Source organism: Rhipicephalus microplus, chromosome 7 (genome assembly GCF_043290135.1).
Source record: "Rhipicephalus microplus isolate Deutch F79 chromosome 7, USDA_Rmic, whole genome shotgun sequence".
Taxonomy (NCBI): domain Eukaryota; kingdom Metazoa; phylum Arthropoda; class Arachnida; order Ixodida; family Ixodidae; genus Rhipicephalus; species Rhipicephalus microplus.
Window position 1 is genome coordinate 99,047,242 of NC_134706.1, and position 21,398 is coordinate 99,068,639.

General features: G+C 46.5%; 1 protein-coding gene across 2 annotated transcripts in view; it reads left to right on the forward strand.

Moving 5' to 3' along the window:
• LOC142767570 (uncharacterized) overlaps nt 1–21,398 on the forward strand; it is a 455,408-nt gene that overhangs the window by 67,485 nt on the left and 366,525 nt on the right. For both annotated transcript variants that reach the window (XM_075869529.1, XM_075869530.1), the window contains exon 4: nt 19,090–19,224. In XM_075869529.1, coding sequence (XP_075725644.1) covers nt 19,090–19,224 — 135 coding nt within the window. The remainder of the gene's footprint in view (nt 1–19,089; nt 19,225–21,398) is intronic.

The window sequence follows — 21,398 nt, forward strand, 5'->3', positions numbered from 1 at the left end:
CCGCGCCCATCTTCAGTCATTTTGACCTTTCAGCGCCAACTGAAGCTCGCACTGACACTAGCGGACCCGGTATTGGCGCCGCCCTCACCAAGCGGCAAAGAGGCCGAAACTGCCTAATCAACTACAAAAGTCGCCTCCTCTCCCCTCCAAGTGCAAGTTTTTTATCAATGAGCACGAGTGCCTCGCTCTTGTATAGATATTTGGAAAATTCCGACCATACTTCTTCGGCCACCACCTTTTGGTCATCACTGATCACCACGCCCTCTGCTGGTTGTCCTCCCTGAAAGATCCTTGTGGACGCCTGGGTCGTTGGGCTTCGCAGCTACAGGAGTACAGCTTTGACGTGACCTACATGTCTGGCCGGATGAGCAGGAAGCCGACTGTCTATATGACCCTCTCTTCGATCCTCTTGACCTGTCAGCGCACCATTCTGAGGCATTTGTTTTCGCCATTTTTGGCTTCATGGACATACGTAGTGAACAACTTAGGGATGTCAATCAGCGGTCTATCATAAGCCATTTAGCTTCTGAAAACTTGGATCCTTCCCTTCGCTTGTTCGCCCTTCGTGACAGAATTATCTACCCGTGAGCACAAGCACCGAAGGCTCAGAATTTCTTCTCGTAGTTCCGGGAATGCTGTTTCACTGCGCTAAAAACGTCATCATGCTCCAACTGCTGGACATCTTGGAGCAGCCGGCACGTATCACCGCGTACAGCGTCGATTCTTCTGGCCCGGCCTTTACTGCACTGTGTGTCAATACATTGCATCTTGTGATTCTTGCCGGCGCCGCAAGCATCCTTCCTTGGCATCATCTGGCCCAATTCAGCCTATTGACACTTTAACAGACCCGTTTTGCCGCGTCAGCCCAGATCTCATTGCACAATTTTGCAACATCTTTGAGTGGGAAAAAGTGGGTAGTGGTGGCTGCAGGCTACGCTACACGACATGCTATCACACGAGTGCTACCAGCAAGATGTGGTACTGATTTCACTGACTTTCTCTTTCACGACGTTATTCTCAACCATGCAGCACCGCGTGAACAGCTGACCGACAGTGGTCGTTCGTTTCTCTCAAAGCTCGTCGACGATATTTTTCGCTTGTGTTCCGCACGTCATAAACTCACCACTTCCTACCACCCGTAAACCAAATGGATTCACTGAGAGCCTCAACCGCACACTAAAAACAATGCTATTCATGTCTGTCTTTGCAGATCATCGTGATTGGGATCCCACTTTGCCTTACGTGACGTTTGCCTAAAACTCGTCACGTCACGACACCGCTGACTTCTCTCCTTTCTATCTCTTGTACTACTGTCACTACGCTTTTCTTTTTGATACCATTCTGCTGTTACATACTAACACTCCCACCAAGTATGCTCGCGATGCAACCACTCGGGATCGAGCGGCCCACCGGATTGCTCGGGATCCTCTTTTTGCCTCCCAACCTTCTCAAAACGATTGCTACGGCAGCCGTCACAGAGCTGCCTCTTACTAACCAGGATCAATGGTCTTGCTCGGGACTACTTCTCGTCACATTGGTCTGGCATCCAAGTTTCTCGCTCACTACAACGGGCCTGATAAAGTCTTGCGCCAACTGATGGAGGGAGGTCACCTATGAAATCGCCCCCTCGGATACTTCATCCTGATCGCCTTTGCCATTCACTGATGTTGTACACATCTCCCGACTTAAGCCGTACTTCTCCGCGCAGCATCCCATGCTTTTTTAAGCGCCCAGCCGGCGTTTCCACTGGTGGTGACTATATAATACAAGCCATGATGATTAGGGAATGAAACATAAAAGCGAAGAACATGACGATTGAACAAAAGCTCGTGTTGTTGTCGCCACTCTGCCACTTTGGCTGAAGGACACTATGTACTCAATGTAAAATCTGTAAATATATTTCAACCTTCTGTCTACTCTCACCCCGTGACAAATCATGTCTACTACGGGAAGTCAGCAACGTCGGTAGCGCAACTCGTTGGGAGTGCTCATGCGATTTTGTAAAGCATCGCGTAGTCTGTGGCAACAGCAATTCATTTATTTCCGGTGGTGGGGAGTAAAATGAGCCCAGCGGATCGAAACGCACTCAAAATAAAGGTTCAGCCGTAACGTCACTTGGCTTCTGAAAGTAGCCAGCTGGTAGGGCAGACGGCGTTTTACAATGCTGTTAGGGATCAAAAGCAGTGACTTTGCGTCGAACAAAGCGGGCAAGTCCAGGCCGAAAAGAAAACGACGTCGTACATTGTCATGTGCGAGAAACGCTAATATAGGCCATCGTGGGAGCATCATAAGTCGGTGAAAGAGAGTAATGCACTGCGATGGTGCACTGCGATCGCAGGTGCACTGCGATGACAGGAATTAATTCAGATTCGGTGGATTCAAGGTTGTGGCGGTATGGGATCCCTTTTTTTACTAGAAACACTTGTAGTGACGAGTCGCGAGCCGTTGACTCGGGTTTGTCAATGACGGCTCGTACTGAAGCATTACGATTTGCTCTTCGCCTATATTCAGCAGCTGCGACACAAAAAAAAACGTCCGTGATAGTGTCAGTATTGGTTACTTCATTCACTATGTAGCGGAATAAAAATCCGTATCCTGATATACTCGCCCTATTTAAACACAAAAGAAAACGTGTATTCTCGAAGGCTTAGGTCTCAATGAACGAGGCGTTTGGTAGGGTTCTTTAGGGAGGCTATCCAGCAGAGCGCGTGGTGAACTGTGACAACACGGAAAGAGCGCCCGTATAAGTATAGACAAAACTTGGCGACTGCCCATTGAATAACACGGCCTTCGTGCTCCGGGATGGAATAGCTGCGCTCAGCTGAAGGTAGCAGCCGCCTTTCGTAGGCTATAGCATTTTCGGGTCCCCGTTGATGCTGTAACTTCACAGCTCCTATGCCGTGTCCATTGGCATCCGTGCGAACCTCGGTTGGGGCTGATGAATAAAAGTCGGCCAAGATTACGGTGTTGTAAGCAAGGTGGTTAGTTGAAAAAACGATGACTTTGGTTAGCGAAGTCCACAACAAAGCGCCTGAAATGCGAACAACCCCACAAAACTGCGGACATCCTTTGTGGTTGTCGAAACGTGAAAGTTTTTAACTGTACGAATTTTCTCTGGGTCTGGACACACGCCTTGGGTATTGACAAGGCGACCAAGCATGGGAGTTTTGACGACAAGAGAAGTGACATTTGAAAGCCTTGAACTGGAGCCCAGCACGATGGAAAACGTCAAGAATAACTGATAAATGATGGGATGTGAGTCAAATGGGGGTGAAAAGACAATAACATCGTCGAGGTAACACAAGCAGGTGGACAATTACAATCCTTGGAGCAATTAGCCCTTCATTTTTTTTAAAATTCGGCTGACGCATTGCAGAGACCAAAGGGCATCAACATAAACTAATAAAGACCATCAGGAGTGATGAATGCGTTCTTCTTGCGGTCTACCTCGTCGATGGCTATCTGTCAGTAGCCTGACCGAAGGTCAATAGTTGAAAAATAAGTAGTGCCGTACAGGCAGTTGAGGGCATCGCCGATGTGAGGCAGAAGGTAGACGTCTTTTTCTCTAATTTTGTTGAGGGGACGGTAATCGACGCAAAAGCGCCATGTTCCATCCTTCTTTTTAACAAGTACGATGGTAGGCCCGCATGAAGGCTGGATAATGGCTTTTAAAAAAATCTTCCCGGCTTACTGTTGTGGTATTGCTCGCTCTGACGCGGAAACTTGGTATTGGCATCCGGGAATGGGAGTCGCATGGCCAGCATTGTGTCGATGGGTGACAAGGGTCGTTTGGCTTAAAGAAGTGCTGACAAAGTCCAATATGCCACGATAGCCCTTAAGAACGTAGCTAAGTGCTGCAGCTTGCTCAGGCGTGAGAATCGATGAAACCACCCACTCGATGTCAGCGCCCGAAAAAAGTGATAAAGTTGAACCACTGTCTGAGCTGCAGTAATCGTCCACTCTGAAGAGCTCGAGATGGCTGTCTTGGAGAGCGGTATCTTTGGCCAGGCAGATACTCTGGGGTAAAACTTCGGTGGTGAGTGAAAAGTTGACGAGCGGAATGGAGGTGCGGTTTCCCGTGATCGTCAGAATCATAGGCGGCATAGTGATCCCATGCACAAGCATCCCGGCAGGAATCATGGCCACCGTGTAATCACCGTCAGGTACTGGTGGGGTGGACAATAACTCGACGTGTGTCACAGAGTTAGGCAGGAGGCGCGTGAAATCAATACAGCAGAGGTGGGTTTGCGGTTGGCCGGTCGGGTCGGCAAAGAGAAGTAAATCGAAGTTGAGAGAGCCAGCTCAACTCTCTATGAGGGTGGAATGCATGGCAAGAAAATCCATGCCAAGAACAATGCCATGAGGGCAATGTTCAATAATGGCGAAAAGAACGACAATGCTTCTCTCCAAAGTAGAAACTGGGGCAGAGCACATGCCAAGAATTGCGGCAGTTCCTCCAACGGCGACTCGTACAGCTCAGTTGAGGGCGGGTGAGACAGCTTTTTTAAATCGGCGGCGAAGGCTAGCACTCATAATGGTGACACATGCGCGCCAGTATCTATGGATGCGCTGACACAAAAATTGTCGACAGTAACGACCAAAAGATTCTGTTTCATCGTTACCATTAAGAGAGGATTTCTTACGAAGGTCATCAATTCAGTTCCACCTCCAGAAGCTGCCCAGCCTAGTTTTCCGGTCGGAGGTTCTGCGACTAGGTCGGGGAGGCTGCACGGCGTTGTAGGGGTGACCGGGGCTGACGGCGAGCATGCGATGGTGACCGGTCGTAGCGAGGTTTGTTCAGAGTTGCGGCTGGAGCAGAAAACTTGATTGGCAATGATGAAGAAAGTGGTTGGGACGACTGGCGGAGAAGGGTGGCGTGTGACGGATGTGCATAATATGAGGTGCAGCCCAGCGGGGGCGGCAGCGACGAGCGATATGGCCAATGCGTCGACAGAATACTTATGGGCTTGTTATCAAGGTACTCCATTTGGACGGATTGCATTGGAGTCGAGGAGCAGAAGGGAGACAATAAGAAGGCTCAGCAGAGCGGCAGGAAGCATATGTAGGCCGACATTCGATAATCCTTCACCAACGACGACGTGTATCAAAGAGATCATGGTCAGGGAAGGCTGAGGCATCGGGAATAGCGTGGCTACTGACTGTGCTGCCTCAACTTCTCGTCAAGTGATGCGTGTTGATCTCAATAATTGCGCGAGTGATCTAGATGATGGGGCCTGTTGGGATGTTTGCAAGGACGTAGTAGTGGGCAGTTAGCAAAGGTGGAAGTAGAGGCGGCCACGTACATACATAAAAAGGTGCACAGATCCACACCTTTAGGAGCTTCGCCCCTAAAAAGAACTTGCGTAACTGAAACTTTGACTAGTTCAAAATTGTTTTCTTTTCCCAATGTTATGAAAAGAGGTTCGGGGAGTATGCTTGAAGATTAGTGCAAGATATACTGGCCAGGCCAGTGAAAAAGTTGAGAAAATTGGACTAAACACAATTATATATTCAAACAACAAAAACAAACAGACGAGTCAAGTACAAAATTATAGAATTACAAGGAACGCAATAAGCTTTTTTAGAAGCCGCTCAAATAAACGCACAAGCGCACGTAATGGGCCCTGACTTGATGGTCGTGGTTGCGTCACGGATCATGGACTAGAAGCGTCAGGCGGGATGTCGCAGCTTCTGTGTCCACTGGTAGCCGGAGCAGATGCCGTGTCATTTGTGAAGCCCTTCTGGAATTACATCTGAAAAGGTATTTCCTATAGTGCAGGCCACCCGAGCATCAACGTCCATTCTGGCCGACTCGTCCTTCTTGCTCCAGCTTTTGGTTCCGTCTGCAATGTGCAAGTTTGTTTTATTAATGCAAAGCATTTCTTAGCAAACTTCGGTGACTTTGAGCGTATCTATCAATCTATCTATCTAGCGGCGTACGTCCTTTAGCTCTCCTGGCCGTTTCGATAACGCTATCGATACCAAACTTGGTATGCCATAACATGACTGTATGAAAAATATATTTGACTAGTCATAACATGAAAATCATAAAATGTATATCATGAATGCCATGTTCCACATTTCAAGGTCCTGCACTTCTTGCGGTGGTTTCGTTCGTATAGCATGTTCCAATACTGCTATGGTATGGCACGACTGCACGGCGAACACAAGAACCAAGCCATAACATGAAATCATGACATGCGTTTCATCTAACAACATGACTACATGCCACGCTCATCATGCGCTGGTGGCCGTTTCACTAGCTTCACTTATACCAAAATTGGTATTACGGCACGTGAATGAATGACGAAGGCATGATACTAATGCAAAACATGATAAACATGAGATGTGTGTCATGTAAACCAATACTACATGCCACGCCCATGATGCGCTCGCGGCCGTTTTGATAGCATCTCTTATACCAAATGCTGTATTCCTGTCCGTGAATATATGACGAAGGTATGTGACTGGTGCAAACATGATAATCATGAGATGCGTGTCCTGCAACATGACAAAATTCTATGCTCATGATGCGCTCGCGGCCATTTCGTTAGCCTCACATGTACCGAACTCGGTATTACGCGACGCGAACGGACAACATAGGTAAGCGAGCAATCCAACCTTAATAATCTCTGCATGCGTGTCTTGTAACAACCTGACTATACGCAATACTGATGATGCACTCACAGCCATTTCGCTAGCTTCATATATGCTAAATTTGGTATTAGGTGACGCCAATGGATGACGAAGGTATGTGACTGATACAGACATGATAATCATGATATGCATCTCATGTGAGAACATGACTACATGCTACAGTCAAGGCACTAATACTTTTCGACGTCACGCGGTGCGCGTGCTCGCCGGCATTCATTTGTCGCATCACGCCAGCGTTGCCACGTAAGGCGCCGGTCCTGCCATATACTCGCCGGCACGCACTGCGTTGCCTTGACGCATGCGCGTTGCTTTGACGCATGCGCGTACTATCTGACGACAGACGCTGCTCGTGCTTGCCGTCACACAATAGAGTGCTCGCGTTTTGCTAACGTAGCGTCGCTGTGCCCAGCGTGTGCGCGTGTCAACGCTACCTTAGAGTATGATGAGCCCTTCATGATGCGGTCGTGGCCGTTTTGCTAGCTCCGGCCGTTATATTTACTCGATCAAATCTAACCTCACATGCTACATAATCTGCATAATTCGATGATGTAGCATTCAACATTACCGAAGGATGATCTTTTCTCACACACATATCGGCTGTGCTCGGTCCTGTAAGTCTAGACTAGATATGCACAACATAGTTCGATAACCAAAAAGTAATGCCTACCCCGGCCTCTGTAATACATAACACTGGAAAGGAGCTCTGAGCCACAACTTTTTTGAAGTCTGCACACTTAGGGCGAATACTATTCGCATTCCATTGGAAGATCGCGACATTTTGATAACAATATTCATGTCTTGCCTATGCAGTGACTGTTGTTGCTAATTGTAACACTGCCTGTTTCATCGACAAGATCGCTTTGACCTCAGGAACGTTGTGAGCCAGTGGGATGGCGGCTAGTATGGCTTCTAAATCCGAGAATAACATTGGTATGACAATAGGAGCTGTCGACGCAGAGCAGATATCTTTTTGCTTTACACTTAATTCTTTCACTGTGAATTTGTTGTGCATTTCGCGCAGGCCTTGCATTTTCTTTAGACTGTCTTTCAGTTGCGTCTTCATTTCTGCAATTGCATCAGTGACACACCTCCAAAATGTTCTTTAAAGTAATAAGTCCATATACATATATATATATATATATATATATATATATATATATATATATATATGTTGTGAGCAATACATACGCGTCCAATCTTTTCACTTGTACATACTCACACCACTCAAGCTTAGGTCGTGGGGCACATACTCGAGACTATAAAGAAGAGCCTTGAGTGTACTGGACGCCATCTTACATTTAGTCGACAGTGCTTCCAGGTTTCTACGTACTCTCGTGATGTCGGACACCCCCAGTGTCTTCTAGAACGCATCCCTGGAGCTCCGTTCAGGCCGCCGCTTAAACGACCTGGGGTCGGTAATGTTGCAAGCTGACCAATCCAGCGCGCCAGCTTTGCCATTGCTCCCACCCCCAAGAAACCCTTCTCACTTGGTCACCAGCCCTCCAAAAAATTCTCTGCTGTTCGCAGAGCTTCCGGGTGAGCACGTCAAAGACTGGCTTCAAGAGTAGGACCACATGAGTGCCATCAACAGCTGGGATGAGCCTGCGAAATTCAACCACGTTGCATTGTACTTGAGTGGCGTCGCGAAAACGTGGTTTTTACACCACGATACGAATTTTCCGACATGGCCCGACTTTACATGTCTGCTCTGCCAGATTTTCGCCAACCCGTCAGTGCGCTCGGATATCGCCAAGAGGAGGCTTGGTGCACGTGTTCAACGCCCGGCAAGTCTTACACTTCTTACAGAGAAGATGTTCTCGCCCTTTGCCGCTGCATCGACAACTATATGGCGGAAAACGACCGTGTGCGCCACCCGCTAAGAAGCATAGCTTCTGTCACTTTTATTGCGCTTGTGGTGCAGAATCGCCCCCGTAGCCGATGTTGCAGCTACCTCTCAGCGTCCTGAAAAGCTTCAGAACACTCGGGTGCAACCTGATATGTCTGACCTAAGCTGAAGTCATGACACAAAAGAGCTGCGTGCATTGATCCGCTCTATCATCCGCAAAGAACTCCATGCACAGGCTTCACCTCGCCACCTTGATATTCGAACGATGCCATCTGCTACTGGTTGACACAACGTCATGAGGGAAGAACTGGCATTGATCACTGTCACACCAGTACCAAGCTCACATCCCGTACCCTTTGCAAGTTTTGCTCCAGTTGCTGCACGACACCTGCACCCCACCAAAACCTGCCCTTGATGAATGTCACACACGTTCCGAGCTACTATCCTGTGGCCATGCCAACTTATACTCCACTTGCTGCCAGGACACCTGCACCCAAGCAAAGCCCGATGCACCTACCAGCACCCGAAGTGCATGGGTCGGTCAACTTACTCGCACCGTGACCATCTTCCCAGCCTCACAACGCCTGGCGCACTACGTGGCCGACTTGTTTTTAATGCGGCATTCATGGCCTTATTTCAAGGTTATGCCGACACCGTCAGCAAGACGAAAGACGAACCTACGACGACTTTGCAGGGGACGACGTCTATCCACTGGACCACCCTATCGTCGATTGTATCAGAACAGCACACGTCGCTCACCGTCTCCGCAGAACTTTGGCTCAGTTGGCACTTCCCGTTTCTAACGTCATCACTCACCTTCAACAATGCGGCACCTCTTCTTCTCTTCGACCTTCTACTTCAATTCTCGACCGCCAACTGGAAAACCAAACAGTGCAGCTTCGGGAGAGAAAGCTGCATCTTTCAAACTGCGTAAAACTCCTCCGGACCGCCCATAGAATGTTTTATTGATGTATGTTGAAGGTATACAGATGAAGGCGCTGGTAGGCACAGGCGCATCACTTTCTGTAATTCATGTAGACTTTTGTCGTCACTTGAAAAAAAGTTAGGACGCCATACGATGGCTCGCCCCTTCTTTGCGCAGATGGAGCCCCTATTTTCAGCCTTCAAGTGCTTGTACAGTCTGCGTTTTCATAGATGGCATCCTTCATCACATATAGTTTCTTGTACTACCTTTGTGCACTAACACAGTCATTTATAAAGGGACTTCCTTTCTTCCGCATCAGCTTTCATGTCGTGTCGTCAGCGAGGAATTCAAATGTCAGGTACTGAGGGTTCATCCGATGTCAATCCATACAGTTTCCGTTTCGTTGCTGCCGCTGATTGTTTCATAGCGCCAGGAGATGAACAAAATCTCACGATCGCCTAGGATACTATAGTTAATGGTGAGGTGTCCCTAGCTCCATCAGTTCGCTCCAAACTTGCGGGGCTCACCATTGCACCCGGCCATGTGCAGTTTAACGACAGTAAAGCATTGGTCACCGCCTTGAACCCAACTTCTTCCCCAGTGATGCTGCCCCAGGGCGCCGCTGTGAGCTGCTTCGCTGACAGCGAACCTTTTTCGCAGGTTCCCCTTCGCGGAGAATCACCGCCTTTGTCTGCTACAACTGGTATCAAGGCTACCACTGTTGCTTTATATGCTACTATAAGCCCTCACTTTAATGCTGAGCAAAGAAAGACTTCTTATGCCTTCTCAAAAAGCACAGCTTTTCGTTTGACGTACATTCCAAAGTTCTCGGCCGCACCTCTGTTGAAGAGCACAGCATCGAAACCGAAGGCACCTCCATTTTACGCCACCGCCCATACCGTCTGGGTTCGGCGGAACGGCAAAGCATTAAGGAACACGTCGCTGACATGCTCAGACGGGATATTATTCGACCTTCATCCAGTTCGTCGTCTCCTGTGGTGTTGTTCCAGGAAAAAGATGGGTCTGTCCGCTTTTGTGTTGATTGCAGAGCACTCAATACGATCACGAAAAAAGACCTACATGCGTTGCCACGCATAGATGATGCCCTGGACTCCCTACAAGGCGCAGAATATTTCTCCAGCCTTGACTTCCGATCCGCGTATTGGCAAATACTTATGCGCGAAGCAGCCAAGGGGAAAACAGCGTTTGCAACACCTTATGGGTTTTACGAGTTTAGCGTCATGCCTTTTGGCTTATGCAACACTCCAGCAACATTAGAACGCATGATAGATACTGTCTTACGTGGTCTCAACTGCAAAACCTGCTTATGTTATTTAAACAATATCGTATTTTATTTTTCTACATTTCCTCAGCACCCTAAGCATTTGGACGAAGTTCTAACGCGACTTTTGAACGCTGGCCTACAGCTCAATACAAAGAAGTGCCACTTCACCAGCACAAGCATCAAAGTATTAGGTCACATTGTCAGCAAAGATGGCGTTCGACCCGGCCTCAACCAGGTTTATGCCGTAATTTTTTCCCCGTCCGAACAATCAAAAACAATTGCAAAGTTTCGTGGGCCTGGCGTTTTCCGCCGCTTCATCAGTCACTTTGCTGCCATTGCGGGGCCGTTACACACGCTTCTGACGTCAGGAATGGCCTTCACATGGACTGACAAGTGCGAGTGTGCTTTCCAAGTCCTCAAGCGTGCTTTGACATCAGACCCCGTACTCCGTCACTACGATAACAGTGCACCCACTTTCCTGCACACAGAAGCCAGCGGCCACCGAATTGGTGCGGTCCTCATCCAGCGCGACGACACTTCACGTGTGCAAGTAGTTGCATATGCCAGCCGCGCACTAAAAGCTGCGGAGCAGAACAACTCGATAACAGAGCAGGAAGGTCTCGCAGTCGTTTCGGCCATCCAGAAAATTTGACCTTATCTGTATGGACGCCACTTCACTGTGATTGCCGACCACCATGCCCTACGCTGGTTGTCCTCGCTAAGAATTTGGGCGCCTCGGTGTGAGCATTATTAATGAATCCCATCTTTTCGTCCGTACATACTCTTCATCACCGCTGAAGTTTAGGTTGTGGGACACATACTCGAGACAATAAACAAGAGTCTTGAGGGTACCGGACGCAATCTTACGATATATATATATATATATATATATATATATATATATATATATATATATATATAATTAGGAATAAAGGAGCACACTTACGAAAATTTGATAATTGTTTACTCTACGCTTCAGCCGTGGCACGGCCTTCTGCAGGATTAACAGAAACACGAGTATGTGGCCGCTTTTATGGGCAGGCATGAACACGTCAGTACAAAACACGTGCGATCAGCATGTGAGTGTCACAAAAATTCTTTGAAACAGCCGTGACTACCCTAAAACACCATTAAAAATGTAATACAATAGACAAGATTGTGGGCATGTAAAAGGCATTTTTAACGTTCACCATTGACGACGAGGATCACGCATGAAGATATATAAATAAATATGTGATAACCTTTAAGAAGTATATAATACGTCAGGGATGCTAATTTCAAAATTTCTCAAAATTTCCGACGTCATGGCATCGTATAAAAGCATCACACTTTGCCTACGCAATCGTTGATGCCGGTTAACAGACTGTTGAACTTGTGAATCAAGAACGATTCTCGAATTTCGCGATCATGGTGCGATTTAAACCTCGATTCTAATAGTGTCACCATAATATTGTCAAACGAATGACCTGGTAGATGAAAATGCTTGTACAATGGAAGATGTGGCAAACTGTTTACGTGTGAGTTGTGGTTGTTGAAACGGATGCGAAAACATGTCTCGGTTTGACCGACGTATTGCATGTGGCAGATTAAGCATTCAAGTAAGTAAATGATGTTGCTGCTATCGCACTTCAAGTCCCGTTTAATCTTAAGTGAAAAGTTAGATGCCGTGCTTTTAGCAACGGTCGCAGTGGTCATGTGCGCACAAACTTTACAACGCAATTTTTCACAGGGGTGACAACCAACGGGAGCAATGAATCTAGTCTTGGAAGAAGTTACCATGTCGCGCAAGTTCCTTGATCTCCGAAATACAACCCGCGGTGATTTATTGAAGATGTCCTTAAGTTGATTGCTCTGTGTCAGTAAGTTGTAATGCTTTCTGAGTATATGGGACACGTTACGAATAGATGCAGAATGAGTTACAACGAGGTTGGTTCGGGAAGGTTGCGCTAATCGCTTGTCCTTACTGATGAGCTATTTCCTATCGAGACATTTGGCCCGTTGGAAAGCGTCGTCAATTATTTGTGAAGGATATTGTTGTTCGGGGAATGCTTTACGAAGCTGACCACAATTGCGAGTGAAATCCCTGTTGTCAGAACAAATTCTTTTAAAACGGATAGCTTGGCTATAGGGGATACTTGTTTTGCAGTGTTAGACATGGCTACTTTTAAAATGAAGATATCTTAGTCGGCCAGTGGGCTTCCTGTATATGTTTGTCGTTAGTTTACCATTGCTTAAAGCTACAATGGCGTCAAGGAAGTTTATGGTGACTGGTGAATAAGAGTGAGAAAAGGAGGTGAATGGTTCTACTTTGTTGAAGTCTGCAATGAAAGAATGTAATGCCGCTTCACCATGGTGCCAAATTAAGAAAATGTTGTCAATGAAGCGTTTGTAATAAAGTGGTTTAAGGTCACGAGTGGCGAGAAAGTTATTTTCTAGAATGCCCATGAAGATGTTCGCATAATTGCGACCTATTTTTGTTCCCATCGAGGTGCCGCTGGTTTGAACATAATGTTCACCGTTAAATTCAAAGTTGTTAAGCTCGAGTATCAGTGATAAAATAGTGCCCAAGGTGGAACCGTCGATGGGTTTGTCATTTACTGAGTCATTGTATGCTTCGAGTACAGAACGAATCCCGTCCGCATGGGGTATATTTGTGTACAGTGACACCACATCTAGTGTGACCACAAGAGCCTCACTCGAAACACGCCTATTTACAATGTCACGCAGAAAGTGATTAGTGTCCTTGACATACGAAGAAAAGTTAGGAGGAATTGAACTAATTAAGCTGTCTGCATATCGAGACAGGCTTTCCGTAATGGTTCCTATTCCTGAAATTATTGGCCAGCCTGGATTATTTTGTTTATGAATCTTGGGAAGCAGATAAAATCGGCTTAAGCAGAGCGATCGGCTTAAGGACATCTTGACTGAATCACCGTGGGTTGTATATCGGAGATCAAGTAACTTGCGCGACATGGTAACTTTTTCCAAGACTAGATTCATTGCTCCCGTTGGTTGTCACCCCTGTAAAAAAACGCGATGTAAAGTTTGTGCGCACATGACCACTGTGACTGTTGCTAAAAGCACGGTATCTAACTTTTCACTTAGGATTAAAGGGGACTTAAACTTCGATAGCAGGAACATCATTTACTTGAATGCTCAATCTGCCACATGCAATACATCGGTCAAACCGAGACATATTTTCGCATCTGTTTCAACAACCACAAATCACACGTAAACAGTTTGCCACATCTTCCATTGTCCAACCATTTTCATCTACCAGGTCATTCGTTTGACAAGATTATGGTGACACTATTAGAATCGGGCTTTAAATCGCACCTTGATCGCGAAATTTGAGAATCGTTCTTGATTCACAAGTTCAACAGTCTGTTATCCGGCATTAACGAATGCGTAGGCAAAGTGTCATGCCTTTCTACGATGCCCTGACGTCCGAAATTTTGAGAAATATTTAAAGAAGCATCTCTGACTTATATACTTCCTAAAGGTTATCAGATATTTATTTTTATATCTTCATGCGTGATCCTCGTCGTCAATGGTGAATGTTACAAATGCATTTTACATGCCCACAATCTTGTCTATTGTATTATATTTTTAATGGTTGTTTTAGTGTAGTCACGGCTGTTTCAAAGAATTTTTGTGACACTGACATGCTAATCGCACGTGTTTTGTACTGACGTGTTCATGCCTGTCCATAAAAGCGGCCACATACTCGTATTTCTGTTAATCCTGACGAAGGCCGCGCCACGGCCGAAACTTCGAGTAAACAATTATCGAATTTTCGTAAGTGTGCTCCTTTATTCTTAATTATATTTGCACCGGACCCACAAAATTTATTTTTTGAAACATATATATATATATATATATATATATATATATATATATATATGTATGTACATATATCCTTCTTTATGGTCGCGAGTCATTTTGCACGCCAGACTTCATCCTTCCGTACCGCCCGGATGTTGCTGAGTTGACGATGGTGTCACAAGCTGCTAAATACGTGGAAGAGTGTCGTCAGCTTGCCCACTCCCTCACATATGGCGAACAGCAACGCCAGAAACACCACCGCGATAGCCCGACGCCTGCGGCTTCTGATGCCTCGGGTGACCTTATCTGGTTTCAGATCCCTTCAACCAGCTCTGGGCTCTCAACGAAACTGAAGTCCTAGTATGATAGCCCTTACCATGTGGTAAACAAACATCAACCTGTCAATTATATTTTGGAGCCGCTTCAGCAGCCCCATGATCAACGACGCCGTGGACGTGAGACCGTCCACATAGACTGTTTAAAACCATATTACGATCCCTCTGTATTCTCCTGCCCATGAGCCGCCAGTATGGCTCTTTTCTGGTGGGGAGGAAAAGGTAGTGAAGAAGATGAATGCTGCAGAGTAAGGCAGAAGGTATTACTCAATCTGTAAAAAAGAAGACGTTTTTATTTTATTTAAAAATACTGTCAACCCTCTATTGAGGGTCATTACAGGAAAAATACGACACGCTTTGCAGACAAATTGGGGATATAACTATACTTCTCCCAATGATAAACCAGGTATACGTATACAATGATATACCACGCTGGGCGCACAGGCTGCTTCTACCATTACCACGTGACTTGTCGTAACCGCTCTCCTGGTATATAAAACAGTGTCACTCTAAGACGCTCAGAACAGTGTGAACCTCTCGATTTTCACTGCACCATGGTGCCATAGTAATCATTGTATGAGGAATACACGATGACACATGCACTGCGGCTTTTCCCGGAGTTGAACCCACAGTCGTAGCACACCTATCTGTAATGGACGGGTTATGATACCCATTAAAATTACACAAAGAGCACAGACTATTATGCTCTTGAATAAGTAGTGCCCATACGTGTAGCTTGTTGTATTCCAGTTTGTTTTTTTTTATTTCTCATAACTTGGAGCTTAAGCCACGACAATTCCATTGAAGAGTTCCGTCCCGTGCCAGCTGCTGCAGAGAGTTAGCCATGATGCAAGCAATCCTGTATGAGTGCCGTCAGTTGAGCAAGCTGATCCAAAACTGCTGTCCAAACTGGTTGGTTTACCCGCAGTGTTGTGTGGGCTGCAGGTGTAACTGGGGAATGCGCACTCAGTTATTCATTACGGGTAGGTCCTGTTTTATGGCACTTCAGAATGACCAATTCCTTATGTTTGCATAGTTTTTCATACTCTTTGGCTAATGCTTCTATCCGAGCGTCAATATCATCATGGTTATCATTCGATTCAAGCAGTGATTCAGCTAGCTTTTCTTTCATTGTCTGGCTATGTCTGCCTTGTTTAACCACAGAAGAGTACAGCTGGGTATAGGAGCCCTGGGTGTCTTCTGCTGTGAGTGCCTCCGGCTCTTCAGTAGGAACGTCGCAGTGATTTTTGTTCTTACTATATTGTGTTTTAGTGTAGCCTTTCGTTCTCTTGCTGTGGCCCTCTAATTAGTTGGGCAGTTTAAGCTTGTCATATCGTGCTTATCGGTTTCACATAGGCCTCATCAATATCGTGGTTGGCCCTCAGGTGTGAGCATTTCTGGGTCAATAGTACGCTACGGGCAAAACGCCTGATTGTGTCCCCGTTAAAAGCAACGGTAACAGAAAATTGCCCGAGGAAGAAAGGTTTGGGGCGCAACGAACACCCATAATAGTAAAATTTGTCAGGAATGCATTGGGGTACCTGCAACGTTACTAAGCAAGTACAACTTTTTCCCATGAATCTGGCCGCAAGATCATTGTACATCGAAGAGTACATTTCGTGACATATAACCCAGGAGAGCCTTCACGGTCAATTCCATAAACAACACACTTTTGTATGTTAGAGCCCGATACAAAGTAGCACTGCACAGGGAGCTTTGATCTTTTGACAGTGGTATAGATGTTAAAGAGCACAGTTTCTGCACATCGTTGAGAGATGCCAAGCGCTTAGTATTTGTGTTCATCGATCTGTATGCTGGGAACTGTTCGTATTTTTTTGTTTTAAGGCATGGTCAATGACACTTTGAACATGTTTGGTTGGCACTGAAGTTATGTCGGAGAATGAGACGGGTCTCATGTGGACTCGATAATATTGAGAAGGGGCCGGCGTTGGGTAAGACTGAGAAGCGGAGAGCATGGAGGCACTATCAGGGGTGGCCCATGCCTTTTTAGGTGGTTGCTTCGATGCGATGGGATCTTGTTGATGCACAATGACAGAAGGACCTCGCTTTGCTGGAAACACGGGACCGCGAAAAGACTGCACGTCCATGAGGTCCTTACTGTCCACCAACATGGCCTCCCGTTCGTTTGCACTTTTATCACGAAGTGCAGATTTCTTGTTCATTGCACCTTGAATCGCTGAACTGTCAGCTGCACGTTGCTGCTGCATAGTTGGCATGGAAGTGGTCAAGCGCGATAGTCCAGTAGATGGCTTAGATGAAACGCACACATCTGCCACCAGTACGTCTTCTTCTTCAGGCGAGTGTGGCCGTTCGACCACACTAGGCCTAAACGACAGCCTTGCAGATTCAAAGTCGACTAGTCGCGCAGGATGAGCAGGACAGAACCAAAACATGTCCTCATCGAAGTCCTCAGGTCCCCACACGCTTCCGAGAAGCTTCCTATCCGGATACGGCCGAGATTATCGTTGATGTCGAGCAATTACTAACGGAGCGAAAGAAAGCACGTCTGCGTTGAAACGTCTTCGTCTGTCCAGCTGTACACACTGCTGCGGAAGGGGCTATTTTTCTTGCCGCTCACTGATTTACACGCTGTTGAGTATGTCTCGAAGGCGTGAAACCCCTACGTTCTCTGCTACTGTATCGACACTACAACTGAATGATTTCTTTGTCGCTCACCCTTTTAAGCACTGTTGAGTACAACTTGAAGGTGTACAAGCCGTATGTTCTTTGTCACTATACTCAAGCTACAACTCGATGATTTCCTTTGCTGCTGACCTATTTGCGCACTGTTGAGTATATGTATATTATTTATTTATTTACAACATACTGCAGACCCACATGGGCTCAGGCAGAAGGGGTAAATTGCAAAACAAAAACACAGCATTTCAAAAGGCGAAAAACAAACAAAATAAACGCTTACATTTCAATTTCAATGTTAGATTATGAGAAATCGATCAGATCAATTGACTCAACTGAATCAATCAGTGATAATGGCAATGAGTTCCATTCGTTAATAGTGCGAAGAAAAAAACAAAATTTGAAGGTGTTAGTTCTTGTATGATATGGAGTTAAAAATTGAGGATGATGATGTCTGGTTAGTCTAGTTGATAACGGCCGTAGATATGGTCCAGGATGAAAAGTGAGTTTGTTAATCTTCAGAAGAAAAAGAAATTTGAGCCTGAGTATTTTACGTCTTAATTTCATTGTTTGTATTCAATGAGTTTGCATGAGCGCTGTTGGCGAATCGGTGGAACGGAATTTAGAAAAAATAAATCTAACAGCTTTGCGCTGAACCATCTCAAGTGCGTTAGTATTGTGGTTGGTGTGAGGATCCCAGACGGTGCAAGGGTTTTCTAACTTATGCCTAAATAGCGATGTATATGCATGAAGCTTGGTTTCGGGGGGCGCCTGTTTAAGTTTGTGTCGCAGAATACAAAGCTTGCGAAAAGAAGAAGCACAAATGTTGGCGATATGAGAATTCCAACTGAGGTTGTCAGTAATGGTCACCCCCAAATATTCGTATTCATTTACCTGAACTAGGGGATTAGACGGAAGACTGTAAGAAAACTGTCGTTTATGTATTTACTTTGTTATATGCATGTATACTGTTTTTGTTTCGTTAAGCTTCATGTCTCAGTGTTTACACCATGAATGAACGTTAAGGAGGTTAGTATTCAAAAGTTCCTGATCTTCTCGACAACCTCGTGATACAATATGCAGTCATCTGCAAATCAGCGAATTTGAACTGGTTCTGTTATAACATTAACGATATCATTATTAAAAATCATGAACAGGAGCGGTTCCAGTACACTGAAGTTGTGCGAACCTTGTATTTTATTTGACTATACTGACGCTACACTCGATGAGATCCGTTGCCGCTCACCCATTTTCGTGCTGATGATTGCACCTAGAAGGTGTACAACTTTCATGTTCTCCGTGAGCATTCTGTGTTTGCCTGTGAGCATACTGTGAGCTTACTGTGAGCATACTGTTTCGTGTATCCATAAGCATCGGCTAGAACTCAGTCATTGCCTTTGCCACTTGCCTATTTACGCACTGTTGAGAGCATAATTCGAACTAATTATGTTTTTAAAATCTTTGCTGTCAGTGCACTTGTATTAAGCGATTTTCCGACATCTGAAGCATCGCTGTCTTGTAGATCATATGCCTTATTTCTGATTATTTTATCATACAGTTGCTGACACAAAGGGACCGAGTATACCTGGTGGGGATGACTGATAATATATTTCCGAATCCTGAAAATTACAAATGTATTATAACAACATTCGTGGACAGAACACGAACACATCGTCAATTAAAGTACTTGGAGGTAAGTAAAGGCGACATCTTTGTTGTCTGCACAACAGGTACATTCTTTCCCTTGAGGCTCATATGCACTTCTTTATTCCTCCCCCCATACATGTAACAGTAAAATTGGGTTTCATAATTGCCGATAATACCCCGCATATACTTCTTAAAAACCCTAAATTATATTCACACTTACGAAGTAGTGTATTCTGTTCACAACTTGGCTACAAACTAGGAGTATGGTAGCACTTTGTGTCACCTGAAAAATTTCGGCTAATTCTATGTACCTTTGGAATAGACGTTTGCGAAGCATGTGGAGGGAAGGTGAGCGTGTCGCAGTTTTTCTATTGAGTAACATGTAATGAAATGATGCCTAATATATCTACTGTGAAGAAGAAGATGTGCCTGCAGCGAGCAGCATCGCCAACGCCCGGCTCTCTCGGCTCGTGCTTCGGTTCGTTGCTGTGCCGATCGCTGGACGGTTCTTCACGCTGTCTCGTCGCTGTCTTTAACGGCTAATAAACCTCCTGAGATTTGGTGGAAGGTGCTGTTAATCCCCGTTGCTACACCCTAGAGCTGCGAAGCCGCACGCTACCACCTGTCAAGACTGCCAACGCCACCACATCGACGCCTTCGCTCCAGTTCAACTGCCCTGGCCATCCTACGCTACGGGAGCCGAAGGTCTTCAGCGGTGCGGATGGGACCGACGTCGAAGACTGGCTCGAGCACTATGAACTGGTGAGCGCCAACAATAAGTGGGATGAAGCCGACAAGCTGAGCCACGTGATATTTTATCTTACTGGCGTCGCCGAATTGTGGTTTAATAACCACAAACACAACATGCCCACATGGAGCGTCTTCAAGACGTCATGTGCTGAAGTGTTCGGTCGGCCGGCTGTCCGCAAGCAGAGGGAAGAACAGCGCTTGCGCGTCCGCTCTCAGCATACGCTTGTTTCACTCCCGGACACGTTGCTCGCTACTGCCGCCGTCGACCTCAGACGTACGGCAACTATGCCCGGTCGTCGCATCCCGGCAGCCAACCCTTCGTCCAATACGGGCCAGTCTCGCCACCTCGCTATGCGCCTACTGACCACCTTGCCTTCCAGCCGCAACGCGCACCCTCTCCTCGTTGGCGATCCCCCTCCCGCATGCGTCGCCGGCCCGGACCCTCCAACCAGGAAAACTAAGCAACGCAGTTCAAGAGGCAAGAACTGCGCCGTTTTATAACTGTCTAAGCCCTCGCTCCTCTCCTGCTAACGTGGTCGCAGTAACTGTTGAAGGTTATTGTAATTTCGCCCTTGTGGACACTGGCGCCGCTGTGTCTGTTACTTCCGCTAATCTCTGCCGTTTATTACGCAAAGTAACGACGCCACTTTCGGGACTGTCGCTTCACACCGCAAGCGCACAGCAAGTAACGCCTCTCGCAGCCTGCACTGCAAGAGTCTCCATCGAAGGCATTCTTTACATCGTGGAGTTTATTGTTCTTCCTGTCTGTTCGCATGACGTCATCCTCGGGTGGGACTTCCTATCCCGCCATAATGCCGTCATAGACTGCGCACGCGCCGAAGTTGAGTTTTCACCCTTGTGTGATGTCCCATTACTGGACGCTCCTCATCAGCCGCCGAAGTTGCTCGTTCATGAAGATACCGATATTCCGCCTGGAAATTTCGTCCTTGTTCCCGTTTCATGGAACGTCTACACTGACGCTACAGTTCTTTTTATGCCTTCCGATATCTTCAAATGTCGTCGAGCTTTGCCGCTGCCTTTCGCAACAATTGACCTTGCCGCCGGAAGAAGCAACATGTTCGTAAGCAATCCGCTTTCCACAGCTGTCACATTGCTTGCGGGGGAATGTCTTGGCCGCGTGCAGGATCTCAACCCTTCGTTTTTGTTTCATGTCCCGTACGACTACTGCGACCACCCAAAAGCCCTGTCACCACTCGGGGAGTCGTCCAATGATACGTTTTCCAGCGCCATCGCCGACACTCTCACTCCCACCGTACATGCCGACCTGCTGGATCTTCTGCATTAGTTCAGGAGTTCGTTCGATGTGTCGCAACCTCAACTGGGCCGCACATCACAAGTCAAACATCATGTTGACACCGGCCTACACCAACCACTGCGTCAAAGACCATACCGTGTCTCCGCTGAAGAGCGCCGCGTCATCAACGATCAAGTCGAAGATATGCTTCGTAG